The sequence below is a fragment of the Hyperoodon ampullatus genome, assembly GCF_949752795.1.
Source record: "Hyperoodon ampullatus genome assembly, chromosome: 15".
Classification (NCBI taxonomy): Eukaryota; Metazoa; Chordata; class Mammalia; order Artiodactyla; family Ziphiidae; genus Hyperoodon; species Hyperoodon ampullatus.
In genome coordinates this window covers 13,590,850-13,611,028 of record NC_136928.1, presented here as the reverse complement: position 1 = coordinate 13,611,028, position 20,179 = coordinate 13,590,850, and the positions used below count along the sequence as shown (strand labels likewise).

General features: G+C 46.0%; 1 protein-coding gene across 1 annotated transcript in view; it reads left to right on the top strand.

Moving 5' to 3' along the window:
* Positions 1 to 20,179, top strand: part of ACOXL (acyl-CoA oxidase like) — a gene marked incomplete at its 3' end in the record, with an annotated part of 362,800 nt that overhangs the window by 277,620 nt on the left and 65,001 nt on the right. Inside the window, 1 exon segment of the mRNA XM_079720397.1 lies at positions 13,047 to 13,134. Coding sequence (XP_079576523.1) covers positions 13,047 to 13,134 — 88 coding nt within the window.

The following is a 20,179-nucleotide window of genomic DNA, read 5'->3' as shown; positions in this document are numbered from 1 at the left end:
GTAGCTTTGTAATATAGTTTGAAATCTCAAAGTGTGATATCTCCAGTTTTGTTTTTTCTCAGTGTTGTTGTGGTTATTTGAGGTCTTCTGTGGTCCCATATGAATTTTAGGACTTTTTTTTCTATTTCTGGGGAAAAAAACATTTTTGATAGGGTTTGCTTTGAATCTATAGATTGCTTTGGGTAGTATGGACATTTTAACAATATTACTTTTTCTGATCCATGAACATGGTATACTTCATTTATTTTTGTCTTCTTCAATTTCTTTCATCTTACAGTTTTCAGTGTACAGATCTTTCACTTCCTTGGTTAATTTATTGGTTTTTGATGCAACTCTAAATGAGATTGTTTTTATTTCTTTTTCAGATATTGCACTGTTAGTGTAGAAAAATGCAACTGATTTCTGTATTTTGACTTTGTATCCTACAACTTTACTGAATTCATTTATTAGTTGTAATGTTTTTGGAGGGACTCTTTAGGATATTCTATATATAAGATCATATCATCTGCAAATAGAAACTATTTTACTTCTTCTTTTCCAATTTGGATGCCTTTATTTCTTTCTTGCCTAATTGTTCTGGCTAGGACTTCCAGTACTATGTTGAATAAGGATGGCAAGCGTGGGCATCCTTATCTTATTCCTGACCTTAGAGGAAAAGCTTTCAACCTTTCACTGTCAAGTATGATGTTCACTATGGGCTTTAACAACAGTTTCTTCAAGTTCTCTTTGATTAGGGGGTTGACGCATCCTGGGGCTTGATGCTACTGGAAACGGTAGAATTTGGGTGAACAGCAATGAGCCTATTATTCTATTTATTCTGCCCTTCCTCGAGGCCAGTGGGCAGACCATTATGGTCAGCTGGGATCAGGACATTTGTCAAGATCTTGCTGTGATGAGAGACAGCCTAGGGCCCAGCACTTTGCCTACAGCCAACACCCTGATAGCAGGACTAAGAAAAGGGAAACAGCAAAGCTGCCAGGGTGCAGGGGCCTCCATGAGGAATGTGTGACCAAGCTCACAGGTGTATGACATTAGGACACAGCATAATGCAAAGGAGGGAATCACATATGTCCCTATAAAGGGCTTAACACCTCCCAGCCTGGCCTCCCAAGTCAGCCAGTGTTAAGTCCAGCCCATCCCCTCACCAGCTTAGCAGCCTGGCGGTGGGACAGACCACCACCTGTTGACCCTAGAATTCCATGTGGCAGCTCTCAGCGACCTGCTGCTCTTCCTTTCCTGCTCGCCAACAGCTCGGGCTTTCCAAATAGGCTGTTTTGTTGTGTTTTAACCCCCAGTGTTAATTCACCCCTTACTCACAAGTGTCTCAAAGCCCTCTCTCTGCTGAGCACACAGGAGCACACAGAGGCTCACGCACTGGTCGTCTCAACATAATGAGATGGGTGCTGTTTCAGAATTCCAAAAGGTTAGCCAAAAAGAGAAGCCTCTGAGTGACAGTGAAATAAAGGTGCTTCATCGGAGCTTCAGATATATAGATTTAAATAAACAATGAAGAAAAAAAAAAACAAGACCTGTAAACGTTTGAATTTTTACTGAATAGTTCCTTGTATGACAGATGCTGCTTGGTGACATAGTGCGCCCTGCACCGTGTGAGTTCTGGGACTTCAAAGATGACTAAGACACGGACTCTCAGCTGGAGGGATGGGTGGCAGTTAGGGTCGGGAGTGTGTGTGTGCAGTGAGAGGGGTCTGGAGCAGAGAGAGGGCCGCCCCATTTTCTGTGTCAGGTGGCTCTCGGAAGGAGCGTCCTTGGGCTGAGTCCTGCATGGTGACCGGCAGAGCACGCCCTTTCACACCATCCCCCGGCAAGGGGAGCAGGACCTTGGAGGCGAGGCATGTGATGTGAGCGAGTGACTGTCAGGCTCAGGCTGAGCATCGAGACATCGGCATCCCAGTTCCCAGGCTGGAGAGGCTGGCCAGAGGGTGACTGTGGCGGTGACAGCGGGTCCTCACTGCGGGGAGCCCTGTGCGCCCTGAGTGCGGGGTTGAGAACCTTCCACCTTCCCTGCAAGTGATGGGGGTCATGGCCCAGCACTTCACCATGGTCATGGCTGAAGGTGGAGTCAAAAATGCCCCTGGGGCTCCCGTTTGTGGCTGGGGAAGATAGGATGCCATTTGTGAACATGGAAGCGCAGAGCCCTATGGAGTCCAAATTGCAGTGGGCTCTGTGCTCTCCCTCTCAATCTGTTGTTCCCTGAGTTCACTCTAGACCCCCATGGGGTGAGTTTTCTGTGTGCTGTACCCCTTGCCTTTCCCTCACTGCCCCAAGAAGGCCTCCTCCAGCTGTCTTGTGTGCCAAGCACCAGCTGAGCTGCTGCAGAGATTCAGGAAACAAAGATCTTGAGGGCTAATTTCTTTCACATATTAAATGTACATTATTCTGCCTTATGTCAGCTTTAAGCAGTCACTGAGGGCAGTCAGGCTCCATAACGTAGCCTTCAGCTAAACGCGAAGATCGTGTTATTGAAACAAGATCTTTCTAGCTAACGGTACTCCAAATGCACGCTTTGGTGCCTGTTAAATCTATTTATGGTTTCCTCATTCCCACCCCCACCCCTACCTCTATCCCTCCATCCACCGGAACATTAGAAGGAACTTGTAAAATGAGGACGCTGCTAAGAAGGGAAGATGGCATCCAACATTTGTTGGTTTACGTATCTGTTGTTGAAAATGATCAAGATCGATTTCAGAAGCATGTATTCAACTGTACGCTTACATGACCAAAGAGGTTGTATCATCCAACAATTGTTTTCTCTTCGGAAAGGCTAAGTAATAAAAAGCAGACTCTTCATTTGACATGAAAAGGGAAAAGGAGGAGAAATTGGGAAGTAATGTATTCAATTATAGGAGCCTTTTGCCAAGACCTTATTGATTTCATGTTTTGACAATTTCAGTCAAGCTTTAGTGGCGAAAAGATTCAGAAACAGGTCAGATCAAACATGTGTGTCCCCCCCTGCCTGTCCCCACTCCTGGATCTTTTATGTGCCTGACAAAAATAGTCAGGTCTTCGCTAGGAAAGGTCTCTGTCTTTGGGGTCTGTTCATATTGCCAGGCCCCAGACCAGAGATTGGAGGACAGTGCAGGTGAGAGGAGAGAGAGGAGTCTGCAGAGACCCTGGCAATGCCCCCAAAACCTGCAGACGCTGTAGCTGTCGTGCAGTGAGAAGGCTGACCTGGAGCCCCACACACCTTGCTGTGTATACTCCTCTCTACTGAATTTCCTCTCGCTATTTCTATGCCCTCTGAATCCAATTGCATTCCACCCCTTCCCCTGGAATCTACCTCGACTCTCAGCATCTGTGAGGGAAGGTCCTTCATGTGCTCATTGGCCCTGACCACTGGGCTGGGTGCCAGGCAGGTTGCAGTCCTGCCCTGGTCAGAACAGCGTGGCAAGGGCTCCGATGGATGGATGTGCCCACTTGGCAGGAGGGAGACCAGAGTGGGGAACCTGGGGGAGGGGGAGCTGTCGTTGGGGGAGGTGGAGAGAAGGGGACATGCACACCTCTGAAGCAGTGGAGGGAGTGCTCTGAGATTGGACAGTTCAGGGTGGGGGGGGAGCCTTTGAATGCACGCTTATGGAGAACCTGCTCCCAGCACCGTAGGGGAGGATGCTTTCTCTGCTGCTGTGGCCCAGGCTGTCTGTGGGGGAGCCCTCTGTGTGAACAGCGAGGGCCGAGAGAAGGGGGCCAGGTCTGCGCTCACACAGCTTTGTTGGCAGCTGGGGGCAAGGCACGCCCTGGCAGACCAGATACATCTGTGTTCCAGATCTAGGGACAGTTACTGGACTTGCCTGGGACTCACCCTAAAACCAGAATGTCTTCACCATCCATGGCCAGCGCTGCAGAGCATGTGGGTGTGTTGGGGGGGTCCCCAATGCTGGGCACCTTCATGCTATCATAGCAGCCATCGTTCTCACGGTGTGTTTCTGTGGGAATCCCAGCCTTGCACCCAGGTGACTCATCTCCCCACACAAGGGCTCTTCCACCCCCTCAGCCCTGCAACGCTGCCACCTGCCACCTTCTGAGGGAAGGGGGTATTCTGGGGCAGTGAGCCTAGTGCAGAGCTGGGGCCCAGCAGGGGTCTCGGGGTGGGGTGGGGTGCTAGAGCCAAGGGCCCTGGGTTCAAACTCTGCCCCAGGCTCTGAGACGAGCATGAACCTCACGGCTGGCCCCTCCCCTCAGGTCCCCAAAGCCAAGACACAGTCCTCTCTGGGGCATCTTGAGAACATTTACTTCTCCTCATAGGAAACAAGCTGGAACAGTGGACATAAGGGTGCCCTCCTGTGTCCTTTCTCATATATATAAATATACACACACACACATATATATACTTTGCGTATATAGTAGGATGTTGGCTGAGATTTATTTAACTGGCTCTCCTGGAATTGTAGCTCAGGTTCAGAGCCTAGGGTAAAGGTATCAAGAATCCCATATTCCCAGTTCAGGAAGCCACCAGTGAGCTGACAGCTGGTGGACCCAACCAGCCTGCTTTCTTTGAGAAGCTAGTGGGAGATAAACCAGCACCTTCCCATTGGTGCAGGAAGAGGGCGGCAGAACTGGGGAGAGGGCAGAGTCCAGGGAGAGAGGCTGCAGGTGGCGGGAAGGGGGTCCTCTGCTCACAGCCACCCAGAGGGAACCAGGCTTAATCTGGAAACAAACCTGAGGAGAAAAGGGAGAAATAACATGGGGGACAAACACAGAAAGAAAGAGGGACAGAGGGGACAGGAGAAAAGACAGCTCAAATGACACAGGAAAAAAGACAGAAATGCAGACATAGAAATATGATAGGAGAGAAAAAAATAGAAAAACAAAAGCCCAGAAAAATAGAAAAAATACAGAAAGGCAGAAAACTCCAGAAACATTAAAAATATAGACAAGGGAAAAGTGGTGAAGTAAGGTTACCAAAAAAGAGAGAAAGGAGTCATTTCGGGAGAGAAATACAGAAAGGTGAAAAAAAGATAGATATTAAAAAATACTGGAAGGCAGAAATATATATATGGACTACACACCCACCCACCCCCGCCCCCACACACAAAGACAAGACAGAAAGTCAAATGGGGAGAGGCAGGAAGGTGGAGGTGTGGGCTGAGTAGGTGAGGACTGGCCTCGTGGGGATGGCGGCGGAAGCCTCGTGCTCTGGCCACACCAAGGGTGCCCTCAGAGAGAGATGCAGACCGGACCCAGGGAGACCCCAGCCTCCCCAGCCAGGGCTGAGTGGGAAGCACACGGGCTACAGAGGGATCTACAGCAAAACAGAGGCGAGGCCAGGTGAGCATGTGCTGGAGGCAGGGTAGGTCTGGCGAAGCCAGGCCACAGGCTCTGCCTACTACAGAGAAGGAAAAGAAGAGAAAAAAGAAGGAGAAGAAAAAGACTCTGCGGCCTGGATGATTTGGGGTGCACCATTTCCATTACTTTATGAGGTGATCATCTGCTGGGCAGGTACAGGCTTTACTCCCTCCTGGACAAGGGCTCACAAGTCTAGGGGGTGGGCTGCTGAGGACAGTGGGAGCAGCTCTCCTGAGGGAGAAAAGTGGAAAGTGAGGAAAAATTCATTGTTTGACCTACTTTACTTCATATAAATTGTTTAAGTAACTGCATATTGTATTGTTCTCCGTATTGGATGGGCATAATTTAAGACACGTGGTACCTGAAGTGTGTCGTAGAATCTGATATCCAAGCTCAGCGAATGTGTATGGTTATCGGTCAGGACTGGACTCTTTTTTCCACCTGATTCCACCCTCTATCCACAGTAAGATTAAAAGGAAGAGGGTAATTTAAGAGTGAGCACCGAAAACAAATTCAAAGGGCATAGCAAATGGATTTGGGGCTGAGTACCAAGGGAGGAATGCTTTAAATGCTGCCAAAACAGGAGCCTAGGGGCTCCAATCAAGATGGCGGAGTAGACAGATGTGGAACTCACCTCCACCCACAAATACATCAAAAACACATCTGCAAATGGAACGGTTCTCACAGAACACCTACTGAACACTAGCAGGAGACCTCAAACATCTGAAAGGACAAGAAGGATCTCCACATGGCTGGCTAGGATTGGTTAATAAAAGACATGAACTAATTAAAAAAAAAAAAAAAGACGGAAGCCCAAAGGATGCAGAAGGCAGGTGCTGTGAGTCCACGGCTAAAGCTGGGCCCTTGCTCTTGCTATCTTCCCCTTCTGCCCTCCTTTTGTGAGTTGAATTGTGTACCCCCCCACTCCAAAAGATATGTTCAGTCCTAACCCCCAGTATCTATAAAAGGGACCTTATTTGGAAATAGGGTCTTTGCAGATGTAACCAAGTTAAAATGAGGTCGTAGTGAAGTAGGGTAGGCCTTACTCCAATATGACTGTTGTCCTGACAGGAAAAGGAGAGACCTAGAGACACAGAGGAGAATGGTTTGTGAAGATGGAGGCAGATATTAGATATTCAAGTCATTTGTCCACAAGCCAAGGAATGCAAAGGTTGCTGGCAACCACCAGAAGCTAGGAGAGGCAAGGAAGGCTTCTCCCCTAGAGCCTTTGGGGGGAGCATGGCCCTGCCCATACCTAGATTTTGGACTTCCAGCCTCTCGAACTGTCAGAGAATAAGTGTCTGTTGTTTTAAGTCATCAAAATGGTGGTGATTTGTCACGGCACCTCTAGGGAACTAATACAACTCCTTAGTGTGGCTTTTAACTGTTCTTACACCCACAAGATGGCTGAGTTCCAAGCAGGAAACTAGAAAAAGGACAAAGAGAAGAAGGTACATGCCATCTCAGGCTCCCTCGTATCAGGAAAACAGTTTTCACAGAAGCACCACCCAGTAAACCTCTGCCTACTTTCATTGGCCGTGGGGGTCCTGTGTCTAACCCTGGTTGCAAAGGAGTCTGGGGAGGTGAGCATTTAAAAAACGTCAGCTTTTTACTTTATGTATATATAAATATAATTATAAATATATTATATATATTGTAAAATAATATATATGATTTTTATATATTAAAATTCACCAATTTCAAGTGTTTTATCAATGAGCTTTGACGAATGCATATGGTCCTATAATCACCACCACAATAGAACATTTCCATCACCCCAAAAACATTTCTTTGTGCCCCTTTTCGTCTCATCCCTTCCCCTGATTCTGACTCCTGGAAAACATTAATTTTTCTTTTGCTGTAGGTTTGCCTTTTTTATAATATAATATAAATGGAATAGCATAGTGCATAGTCTCTTATATCTGGCTTCTGTCACTTAACAAAATGCTTTTGAGATCCATCCAAGTCGTTGGGTGTTCCTTTTTAATGTGGGGTACTGTTCCTTGGTACAGATGCACTACAATTTGTTTATCCATTAACCAGTTGGTGGATATGTGGATTGATTCCAGTTTTGCTAGTATGAACAAAGCTTCTATGAACATTCTCGTGCAAGTCTTTGTATGGACATATGTTTTTATTTATCTTTTGTAAATATCTAGGAGTGGAATGGCTGGGTTCATAGTAGGTATATGTTTAACTCTATAAGAAACTGCCAAACTGCCTTCCAAAGTGGCTGAACCACTTGCATTCCCAACAGCAATAACTTTTAGTTGCCCTGCATCCTCAGTATTTAACATTGCCTGTCTTACTCATTTTAGCCATTCTAGTGGGTGTAGAGTGGTATTTCATCGTGGTCTTGATTTGCATTTCTCAAATCTTTTTCATGTGTTTATTTGCCGTTCGTTTGTATTGTTTGGTGAAGTGTCTGTTCAAATTTCTCGCCTGTTTGTTTAACTGGATTTTGTTTTCTTACTATTGAATTGTAAGTTGTCTTTATAAATTCCGTATGGAAGCCCTTTATTATATATGTGATTCACAAATATTTTCTCTTAATCCATTACCCATGTTTTCATTTTCTTAACAGTGTCAGAAAGAGCAGAATTTTAATTTTGGTGAAATTCAACCTTTTTGTGTCATGTATCACGAAATCTTCAGCTAACCCAACATCACTACAATTTTCTCACATAGTTTCTTCCAGAAGTTTTGTAGATTTATCTCTTACATTTAGGTTCATGATCCACTTGGAGTTAACTTTTGTATATGGTGTGAAGTAAGGGTGAGATTCATTTGTTTGTTTTTGCATGTGGCTTATTCAGTTGTTCTAGCACCATTTGGTGAAAAGACTGTTTTTTCCTCATTCAATTACCTTGGTGACTTTGCTGGAAATCAGTTGAACATGCATGTGTGGCTCGATTTCTGGACTCTCTACCTTTTTCCGTTCATCTACATTTCATTCTTATCCCAATACCACACTGTTGTGTTTACTGTCGCATTATAGTAAGTGTTGAAATCTGTTAGTGAATCGTCCACCTTTTTTTTTTTTCTCAAAATTGTTTTGACTATTCTAAGTCCTCTGTATTTCCATATGTTTTACAATCAACTTCTCAATTTCTACAAAAATATCTGCTGGGATTTTGACTGGCATTTTGTTGAATCTGTAGATCAAGGTGAAAAGAAATGATGTCTTAGCAATATGGAGTTCTCTGACCCCCAAGCACCGTATATCTCTCCCTTTATTTAGGTGCTCCTTTTAAATTTCCTTCTGCAACATTTTTTTCAGTTTTCATGTACAGATATTGCAAGTACTTTGTAAAAGGTGTCCGTAAATATGTCATATGTTTGATGTTACTGCAACAGCATTGAAATTTCAAGTTCCCATTGTTCATTTCTAGAATACAGAAATACAATTGACTTTTGTATATCAGAGTCCTGTATCTCGTGATTTTCCTTAATTGGCTTATTAGTCCTGGTAGCTTTATTATATATTCCTTAGGATTTTCTACATAAAACATCACATCTTTTTGTATGAACACTGTCTTACTTACTCATTTCCAAATTCTAGGCCTTTAATTTCTTTTTCTTGCTTTATTGCTGTGGCCAGGGCCCCCAGTACAATGTTGAATAGAAGTGGAGATAATGGACAGCCTCATCTTCTTCCTGATCTTAGGGGGAAAGCACTCAGTCTTTGACTATTAAATATGACGTTAGCTGAGGCTTTTTTGTAGATCCTCTGTAGGGAGTTAAGTGTTTTTAACTGGGTATATTGCTACCCAAAGCTATTGGGGGTGTTTCTAGGAAAGAAAAAGGGGGAATGGATACGGGCATCCACCAAAGATGAGGCAGCAGGGGTTTCTTTATGAGTTCAGCTTTGTCTTAGCTGTATGATGACTTATTAGGAAATAAGCATTTATTTCCCTTAGAGGCTTTAAGTGTGGGGTGTGGTTCACACCAAACCTGACCAGATGTGACAATACATCTTTATAAACTGTGTATTTGGGAAGGACAGGTGTTGGCCAGGGAACTAACTCCCCATGAGTCCATTGGGAGGCAGTGTACCCTGTGATTAGGAACGTGGGCTCAGAAAGCTGGATACCCAGTCCAAACCCAGCTCTGCAGCCTTGGGCAAGTTCCTCAACCTTTCTGTGTCACAGTTTTCCACCTGCAAAATGAAGATAATAAAAGATATCAATAATGCTTACCTGCAGGGCTTCTGAAAGCTAAATGAGCAAATGCAAATAAGGGGCTTAAAACAGTGTCTGTTACCTGGTGCATTTTAAGAAGAGTTTGTTTTGCATAAGGCTAATTTACACACAAGTTTTCAGGAACAGCTCTACCACTTGAAGTAAACACAACCATGCCATATTTAAAATCCTTTCTCCTAAAACCTCATGTTAAGATTTTGTAACGTTGGAGGGCTAGATATTTGATTTCTGTTGTTTTACAATGTTTTTGTGCAATAAGTAAATTTAAACTTTCTGTGCATTGCAAAGGCAATTGTCAGTGGGGTTACAATTGTGGACAGTGACACTCTGTAGTTAGCACTGAGTCTACACTTGGAGGCTGAACCAGAGTTTGATCTTCTGGTCTGCTCGCTTTGACCAGTTGATCATGGGATGGAGTGTGCCCCACACACCTCTCAAAGGCCACCCTGCCTACGCATGTGGACCACTGTGCAGCCCTCAGTTGGCTTCAGCCTATTACTTCCTGCCAATCAACTAACTCAAGGGACCAGAGGCTTCTCAGTCGGTTGCTTTCCTGGGCATCTGCCCTCGTAAATTTGCCTTCCTATCGACACATTCCAAGTCCTGGGTGCTGTCCAGTGGGGGGTGAGTCGTACCAGGCTTTCTATCTGGGAAGTGGCCAGTGCCAGGGGCCACTTGCCAGCAAGGATGAGGTTACAGTGAGCCTTCTCGAGTGGGTCCTGCAGCAGCACAGTGATGTTGACATGTAAGGAAAAGCACCCAGGAGCTGGTTGGCAGGTCTTCAAGGGGCCTCTTTCCCCTTAACTTGAACTTGCTTTTTAGTTCTGCCTCATCCTGTCGGAGGGGTTAAGCCACAGCCAGTTTTGCAAAAGTCCCTCTGCAAGCTTTTTCCATGTGATGTCCTTTCTTCAAGCAGGGTTCCATGTGGTCCGGCCAGTTTTCTGTCCCTGCTTTTCTCTTGATCAGTCCCGTGAAAACTTACTTTACACGTGGACTTAAAAAAATCTAAAAGTGTCCACAATTTTACCTGGACACATCCACATTATAGTTGATCCTCCCTCTCTCCTTCCCATGCAGCGGTGGAGAGCAGCTGATGCATGTTTAGGAGACCCTGTCCACTGGGCTTCAGCATGGATTTCCTGGCATTTTCCTCTGCAGTGTGATGGGAGTGTCAGGACCGTGAGTGTGTTTGACCAGCTGTTGTCCTCGCCTCTGCCAGAGATGTTCTGTGGACTGTTCCTTTGAGAATCGCCTATCTCCACTGTGTCTTTTCAGTTGTAATGGTGACACCAATGCAGGCAGCAAGACAGACATTATCCTCTCCCTCCACTGTCATGAGGTGCCCCAGTTTTAGGTGGGGACCCCGAGGCGCATGTGACATGGTCCTCTGAGCTGTGCCTGCCGCCCCAGGTAATCATGCTAAATTATACATGGGTAGAGGCTTTCTGTGCTGCCAGTTTTTCCACTGGAGCACAAAGCTCTCTGTTACAGGAGGACTTCTACAAAGGAGTCCATCCTCCAGGCCCTGGAAGAACTGGGGAGCTGGGGAAGGCAGGTGACCTTCCAACCAGAGGACTCGGGGTATGAGTTGGAAGCAAATGGGAAGCAGATACAGAGAGTCTAGCTTTCTACTTGAGTGTTATTTCTTTGAGCAGAGAGAATTGCTGAAAGTTTAAATACCAAGCCGTTCCGTTTGCTTCGAGGGGGAGGGTGCTGTCCCCCACCCTAGGCAGGGAGGCCTGTGAGAGGTGTAGGGGCACATTCCATCCCACGATCAAGTGGTCAAGGAGAGCAGACCAGAAGATCAAACTCTGGTTCAGCCTCCAAGTGTAGACTCAGTGCTAACTGCAGTGTCATTGCCCTTCTCCATGGGGGAAAACAAAGGCAAGAAGAAACAAAAAAAGGCAGAGTGCCAGATTTCACACTCTGCTCTGGTCAGGTAAGAATCTGCCTTCCCGGAATGACTGTAACTGCCAGCTTTGTGATTCGGCACCTTTTTCTCTTTTCTGTGTATTTTCTTTATTCTTATTTTATTCCAGTCATAGTTCTTCACTTCCCTCTGATTAAACAACAAAATAATGCAAACAACTTCCTTCATTAGAGTCACCCAAAGCCCATCTTACACAGAGTAGAGCTGAAAAAAAGCTACTCGTTAGATGAATAAATGACATAAATGTCCTGTGAGTCTAATTTCCATCTTGATGCTCATTCCCCACACATGTCAAATATGGCCACTACCAAATGCCAATGCTGCAGACGTGACAGGCATTCAAGAAACAATTTGATGAGAATTTGTAAGATCTACTCTCAGCAACTTTCAAATATACAAGCAGTTATATTATTAACTATAGTCCCTGTGCTTTCATCAGAAGAAAAAACAATGTTTGTAACTATGGTGAACGGACGTGAACTAGACTTATGGTGGTGATCATTTTGCAATATACACAAATATTGAATCATTATGTTGTACACCTGAAACTAACATATTGCTATTGTCAGTTATATCTAAATTAAAAAAAAAAACATTTTTAATGGCTCAGAAGTGAAATAATTTGTCCTAACCACAAAGGTGGATAGTAATGGGGCTATAGTTTCAACTTTTATCTCTCAAGCCCCAAAGTCCATGGTCTTTCAATTACAGGATTCCTCTAAGAATCTGTACATACATTTCTATAATGAAAATCAAAAGGAATGTTGTTATGGACTGAACGACTCTGCCCCCCGCCCCAGATTCATGTGTTGAAGCCCTCATTCCCAATGTGATGGCATTTGGAGATGGGGCCTTTGAGAGGCCATTAGGGTTAGATTAGGTCATGAGGGTGGGAACTTCATGATGGGATGAGTTTCCTTATAAAAAGAGAAAGAGACCACTCTCACTCTGCCATGTGAAAATAGAAAAAAGGCAGCCTTCTGCAAGCCAGGAAGAGTCTCACCAGAACCTGACCGTGCTGGCACCCTGATGACTTCCAGCCTCCAGAACTGTCAGGAAATGAATTTCAAGCAAAAGCTTTTAAGCAGAATTTTAAGAAAAAAGAAAAAGAAAATAAGACAAAAGAAGAGAAAAAAGAAAAGAAAGAATTTGAAAACATGTGGTAGTACCTGAGTACAGTGGGGGGAGGGGGAAGGGAAGGTGGGTCGGTTCTGTTGCAGATTAGATTTAAGTAGTTCGTTCTGGTATTTAGAGTTCTCCAGGCATGGAGTGACCTGATTAAAAACCTCTCACGTTCTGTGTCCCTCGCCTTCAAATTGTTTCTCCGATGCCTGTCAGGGCTCAAGAATTGGCAACTGGTGGTGGCCATGCTTGGTATGTGTGAGGAATTAATAGAAACACATAAACTGGACTCACAGTATGTTTATGGCATCTCTCCATCTAACGAATAGCTTTTAGGGGTGACAGAGGCCAGCCTACAGTAAGTCTTGCGTGCAACATACCCCCGCTTAATGGTTGTACTGAAATGTGCATTATCTGCCATCTGCCTTGCTAGGAAGTTCGATTCTCTCAGAATATCATCAGCAGTTATTTTTCTTCTGTCAGTTTGGCAGGTGACAACCGAGAAGGAGGACTTTTTCAGTGCCTGGAACTCGTGTCTTCACCACATCCCCTGCCTGTCTCTGGCACACATTCACAGAGGTCAGTGGGCTCTTGTCAAATATTTGGGATTGAGTGACTTCTGGGTTATCTGGGACTCCGACTCTGCAGAGAAAGGACAGTCCCCACTTTGGTCTGAGCCCTTGTGTTGAATTCAGGGTCCCCAAATAACGCCCAACGTGCTAGGAACACTGACCAAATGACACCCACAAAACCTAATGTTAAACTCACCAGGAGCCAGCCGGCTAAATGTTGGCCCCTCAGCAGTGGCCCTCTGCCCAATGGTGACTGTCATTCCCAAATAAACAGACGGGATGGGGGTGGGTAAAGTGAGGGTGTTTTAATGGGATCACTGCCTGAAGAAGTTCAAGTACCGAAACTACTCAAACCTAACCCCCAAATTAGCAAGGACTAGTACCACCTTTTAAAGCTATGGGTTCTCAACCAGAGGGGATCGCGCCCTCCAGGGGACGTTTGGTGACAGTTAGAGACATTTTTCGTTGTTGCATCTGAGCAGGGGTTGCTAGCGGGTAGGGGCCAGGGACACCACACCAGACAGCACCCTCCCCCTCGAAGCAAAGAGCAATCCAGTCCAAAGCATCAGCGTGCTGAGGGTGAGGAAGTATGAATGTTCATTTTGGCCTCAGAACACCAAAATCACGTAAAGTAAGATGAAACATTGAAAACAGAGTGAGATCCGTGAAGATATGGCAAATTATTCTTGAAATTATTGTTTAACCTCAAGAGTCATTTGTTTATTCATCCCTATGCCCTTCTCCATGGGGGAAAGTGTGATAAGGGGAAGGCGCTCTCTGCGTTTTTGCTGTGTGGAGTTTTCCATCACACCAGGGGCACCACTGGCTCCCAGAAGGCAGGACTAGGTTTTGGTCACCACCTCAGCTCCTGGGCCAGGCTGCTGGTCCTATCGCATCCCTGGGCGCTGTCTCGGGGCTGGAATTCCTTGATGGGCTCTGCTAAGAGTCAAGACATCAATCCAGGACTGCCTGCCTCCTGCCCAGCCCCCGAGCTGGGCACCAGGCAGCTCAGGAGGAGCAAAGTGCCACGTTATTAATGGCTGTGGGGGTGCCCAGGACCCTCGCTCAGAGCCGACAAGAGCTGGATTGGAGTGAGTAGTTTCAGTATAGACGGAGTCAGGCCTCTCCCCTTCCTCTGAGTGCGGTCCAGTGCTTGGGACCCTGGTGAGCCTCATGGCATAGGGCTCAAGAGTAAGGACTGGAATGAGGAGCTCAGGTGAGTGTGCACGTGCTCAGGTGAACTTTCCAAGAGCACAGGCTCTTCACGGGGTCCGGGAGGCTGCCAGGAGCACCACCTCCAGGGCCAGCCTTTAAACACAGTGACCACACCCTGTGATAACGATGGCCTCACTGACACCCCAGACTCTGATTTCTACCTTCTGCTCCCTGGGGCAGAGGAAGAAGGAGGAAGGAGAGGGTCCGAGAAGGTAAAGGAAACGTTCCCTCCCCTGTGGGTCAGTAAGGTACAGGATTGGGTTCCTTGGTTTGCAGATTCAGGAGTTTTAATCTGCCTGTACACCCACCGTATATGAGGCTCCAGGGAATGGATGCTCCTTAATCAAACTCAAGAGGGACAGATACAGAAACCAGAATGCAAGTTCACGCATCACAAACCCAAACCCAACTGCTGAGTCCCCGCGCATGCTCCATCCTCTCTGTGGGGACATCTCCACGTGGGATTCAGTTATCATCAGAAGGTGCCGAGGCTGGACCATCTGGACAGCTCTTTGGGGTGAGGGAGCGGGATTGAGCTCCATGCTGACCTGCCTGCCACGGATTCCGGAACCCATGGGGGCTTGCTTCCTGGACTGTCTTGGTGCTCTCAGCACCTCCCTCACCCCTAGGAAATTTAGGTAAACCACCCCTCTTCTGTCAGTGGGTTATTTTTCCAGATTTGTTGATCAGGCTGAAACTTATCCGGGATATGAAGTAATGCTCAAGACACCATTATGGAAGGCGAGTATGTCCCAGGCCTTCTCCTCCACTTTGTGTACCTTTATGGCTCAGTTCTCCAGGGTGCTATGGCCCCAGCACCTGGGCTCCTCCCTCTGGGATCCCGTGCACTCACCAGCTCTTGCCCTTCCTGGGACACAAGGATGAACCCTGTGGACTCCAGGTCTCACCTTCATTTACAAAATGTAGATAATGTGATATTTACCTCGGGGGGGGGCATTGAGAAGATACTTGAATGCCCTTACCTTAGCACCTGACCCATGGTTAGTGTTCAATAAAACTTTTTTTCTTACTGTTAATTACTAATCTACAAAAACCTTAGTTCCCATAACCAAAGTGGAACATTTAGATCCTTTTTCTTAAGAGGAAGAAACAGAGAAAGATTAAATGGGTTAGGTTCCAATGTATGAAGTCTTAACACCAGGAAGAAATGTCAAGGATTTGATGTGGCCACAGCACCAAAGAAATCCAGATTGATTCTGAATCTTTTATTGGTTAATAACCATGGTAAGCAAGAGGGATGATTTTTAGGAAATTGGCCTCCAGTTCCACGACAGATGAAGACGATCTGGCCGTAGAAAGTCACAGAAGGAAAATCATAAGAATAACAAGAAAAATAATAGGACTCAATGACAGCATCTAGAAATCCTAGGAATGTTTTGAAAAAGAGAAATCCATCCATAATGAGGAGGTCTGTAAGGATACAGAATGGGTTCTAATGGTAGGAATGCCCTGAACACACTACCCAGGAAAAATTTAGTCAGCCTGTCATTACGTTCGAATAGAACACCCCCCCCAACCCCGCCCCTGCCCCGGAAGAGGTCTCCAGGGGCCGGGAGAGGAGATAGAAGGAGCCCATCTGTCTTCTTTGACTGGACCCAGATGTTGCCTTTGGAGACTTCTGAAGGAATCACACAAAGCGGGAAGGGAAGCATCAGGCTGCGAAAGCACAGACCTGAGTGTCACCCCAGATGAAAATGAACTCCACGTCTAGCCATTTTTATAAGGAACAAACGGAAAAAAAGCCTTCTGGCATCAGTTTCCATTTGTCACCTGAAGACTCAAGAAAACCATGTTGGAAATAAAAATGTTAAGCAGTCTCTAGTGGTTTCTAAAGTGGGATGTAACCATTACGATGATAAATGATTACTTTTCTCTGATACACATTTTTATCTTGCCCTAGAAATAGCAGTGCTGAAGCATGGTACTGTCTGAACCCCTAAGGGTGTACCAATTCCTAAACCAAAAAAGAGACACTAAGCACTTTTATTAAATAAATTACATCCAGCATTCTCCAGCTCTATGCAGAATTATCTCTTCGTTCTCTTTCTCAAAGCTTGTGAGCAGCTCTCATTATGCTTCAAGAAGTCCCTTTTCTGGTTCTTAATAAAGTGACGAAGAGTTTAGAATGTTTGCATTAAGTGCAGGTTGTAACTATAATTAGAATATATAAGTAGTGTGGATTTCTGCCTATCGGAGGATTAATTTCAGACTCGTCTCAAGGATGTATTTGCTTCCAAACAAGACGTCCTTTGTTAATAAAAATGTGATCACATGCATTATTAAAGCATTATTTCTGCATTTTATCCGTGAGTCCTTTTTCCAGTATTCATGGGATCAGCATTTTCTTCCCCATCGTTAATGTGGCTATTCTTTATGCAAATTACATTCACCTTGATTTAGCTTTAGCTTTGGTGTTCATCTTCCAGGAAATTGCGGGAATACACTTATCACCTCCTCGAATGCACGTTGCTTTATATGCAAGCACAGAAAAATAAAATGCCACAACTTCATCCCAAAGTCCGGTGTGAGTTTAGGAACTTGTCATCCCCTTACACTTAACTACAGAAGTCCCTCCAGACCCTGAGTCTTCCCAGCTTGAAGGGCAAACATGACCTCTGGGGTGGAACTAAGTCAGAAAGAGAAAGAGAAATACCATATGCTAACACATATATATGGAATTTAAGAAAAAAAATGCCATGAAGAACCTAGGGGTAAGACAGGAATAAAGACACAGACCTCCTAGAGAATGGACTTGAGGATATGGGGAGGGGGAAGGGTAAGCTGTGACAAAGCGAGAGAGCGGCATGGACATATATACACTACCAAACGTAAGGTAGATAGATAGTGGGAAGCAGCCACAGAGCACAGGGAGATCAGCTTGGTGCTTTGTGACCACCTAGAAGGGTGGGATAGGGAGGGTGGGAGGGAGGGAGATGCAAGAGGGAAGAGATATGGGAACATATGTATATGTATAACTGATTCACTTTGTTATAAAGCAGAAACTAACACACCATTGTAAAGCAATAATACTCCAATAAAGATGTAAAAAAAATGTAAAAGTTAAAAAAATAATAATAATAAACAAAGAGAGCAAGAGGAAACTTTTGGAGGTGATGGATATGTCTATGGCATAGATAGTAGAGATGGTTTCATGGGTGTGTACTTATCTCTAAACTCATCAAATATGTACAGCTTTCTGTATGTCAATCATACCTCAACAAAGTGGTTTAAAAAAAAAAAGTCAGCACATCTCATTCTTTGGATAACAGCTTCTGCCATATTCTGCTGTGACCGCTGGAGATGGAGGTCTGGCAGGTGGGGGAGCAGGGTGAGTACCATGGGTGCTCCCTTGGCTGCGACAGCCTGTGTGCCTTCCTCTCCCATCAGCATCCTCTGCCGGGCCCAGGAGTTTTAGAGCAGTCCCGGCGAGCCGTGAAGGCTCCCTCCGATGGAGGGTGGAACTGGGGTACCCCTGCCCTGGTGCTGACCTTCCTCTTTGCCTGGCACTCATTAAACATGTGGGTGGTGGAAGCAGGCGAAGGGATCTGGAGAGCCGAGGGTGGGCAGGTACGATTTGCTGCTAGATCCCCACAGACCAGCATCTTGGAGGCTCCGACAGTGGAGAAGAGAAGGGCCGTTTCAGGCCTCGTTTTCTCTGTCCTCACATGGGGGGACACGTCTCAGACCCATTGTTCCTGAGAGCAGAGGGGGCAACTGGGAGTTGATGGGTCCACGTCAGAGGGTGCGGTGGCCGGGAGAGGCCCCCGTGGATGTCCTGCACACTCTCTGGGACTCTCTGGGTCCCTAATGCCAGAGTCTGGGACAATAGAGAGGCTCCCTTTGGGAACCCAGGAGGCGGCAACACGTGGGGAGAAGAGGTCATGAGAACCGGCACGTATAAGGAGAGAGAGAGGAAGAGAGTGGAGGCACCTGGGTGGAGACTGTTTGGAGTAGGGGGTGCTGTGCTCACATACGTGACGGCTCTTAAAAAGAAGAATTTGTTTGGCTGAACCTGAGCATTGAAGCCCGGAAACCCTGCACAGAGCGCGCAACTTTGCCACATAGGATTTAAATTTTGTGCCTCATCAGCAAATAGACACAGGAAGACAGAAAGTTCTAAAATGCCGACGCCCAACTTTGGACCACATTCCAAGCCTTCCCCATCCTGGGAGAGCAGGCGTGAGGAAGCGTGGCTCCCGGGCTCCAGTGAGTGGAGGAAGATCTCTTCTGCGACATCACGCAGGCTGCTCCCTTCCTCATAATGCGGGGTTTCCTTCCCTGAAGCCCCAGGCCACGTAGGTGCACTTGAGGTCTGTGTCAGCCAGACCCGAAGACCCCAAGTGCTGCCTTCCCAAGAAGTGCTGTCACACGACCCTCGCCAGAACCCCTGGGGACCCTGCTCATCCCAGCCCCCGGGAGTGTGTCACCTAGGAGGTCCCGAGAGGGCTCTGATAACTCACTCTTCTTTGCTGGAGGTGACAATTTATGAGATAGTTTTATGATAGATGACCTTGAAGATTCTGTCGCGCTCAGAAGAGGGAGACGAGGAAAAAGCCAGGTCAGACTCTTGGAGGATATTTGTTTTGTGGAGGCCCGTGAGGGACAGAATTTAGCCGCAGTACTTGGACCCAGACCCTAATAAATGTCACTCACCTTCCGGGCCCCGGGATATTGGCTGACTGGACTGATGGCCTCTGTCTCCGCCTATTCGGTGCTTCCTCTGAGCCTGGGCCCTGCTGAGCGCCTGGACCCTGTCACTTCTTCAGTCTCCACAACAACCTCACACAGCCCTTGAGGAAACTCAGCTCAGGGTGAACAGTCACCTCGGATCACACATATCTAAGTTGTGGAGCCGGGACTCCGCCCCGGGGCTGGCTGACCCCAAGGCTTTTTATTAGCATCAGATTTTGAGAAAAGTCCTCCCACCCTCAACTCCCCAAGGGCTTTCCTTCCTGCAGATGAACACCAAAGAATGGGCATTCTAGCGTTCTTGAACTTTCGGGGGGTTTTTCTTTGTGTTTGATTGAGCACATACTTTCCTGGGTTAAAGTTGGCCTGTGCTGCTTTTCGCTCTTCTCACCGCCTTTGTCTCTGAATCATGCTTCTTATCTTTTCTATCTCACAGGCTTTGTGTGAGATTAATGAGCACTCTTTAATCCCCCACCAGGGCAATGAGGGAGGGACCACCATCTACCCAGTTTCCTTCTGAGGAAACTGAGGCACAAAGAGACTACATAATTTGCCCAGGGCCACACAGCAGAAGGGGGATTCAGATCCAGCAGACTGCTGCCATCTGCCCATTTGGTGGGGCTCATAAGTGCTTGTTGGACCTGAATCTGGTAGCTGAGCATTGCTAAAGAGGCAAGAAAAATAAACCGGCCTTGCCTTTTAAAAAAAAAAAAAGGGGGTGTTGTTTTTTTTTTGCTCCTTTGTACACTGTGTGATCGAAAAATGTACCTTATATGATGAATTGCAAAGACCTGAGCTATAGTCCACACTGACTTTCCAGCTCCTGGTACCTAAGTATTTTCAAAATAAGGCTAATCAGCATTCAAGTTGGCAGGTGAAATTAACCCAAAAGGTGAAAAAGCAAAAATTTGCACTGCATAACTCTATATATTGTGAGATTTCTGCTAGGAATACGATTAAGAATAAGACCTTCTAGACTGTGAATGAAAAATAGAAGCCTAGGAAATCTTGTTTTATCATAGCAATTCTAGGTATGATTTTCTATATTAAAAAATGATCCCATAGTCTAAAGTTGAACATATTTGCAATAAACATAAACTTACATTTAGGTTTTAAAGGACAACATG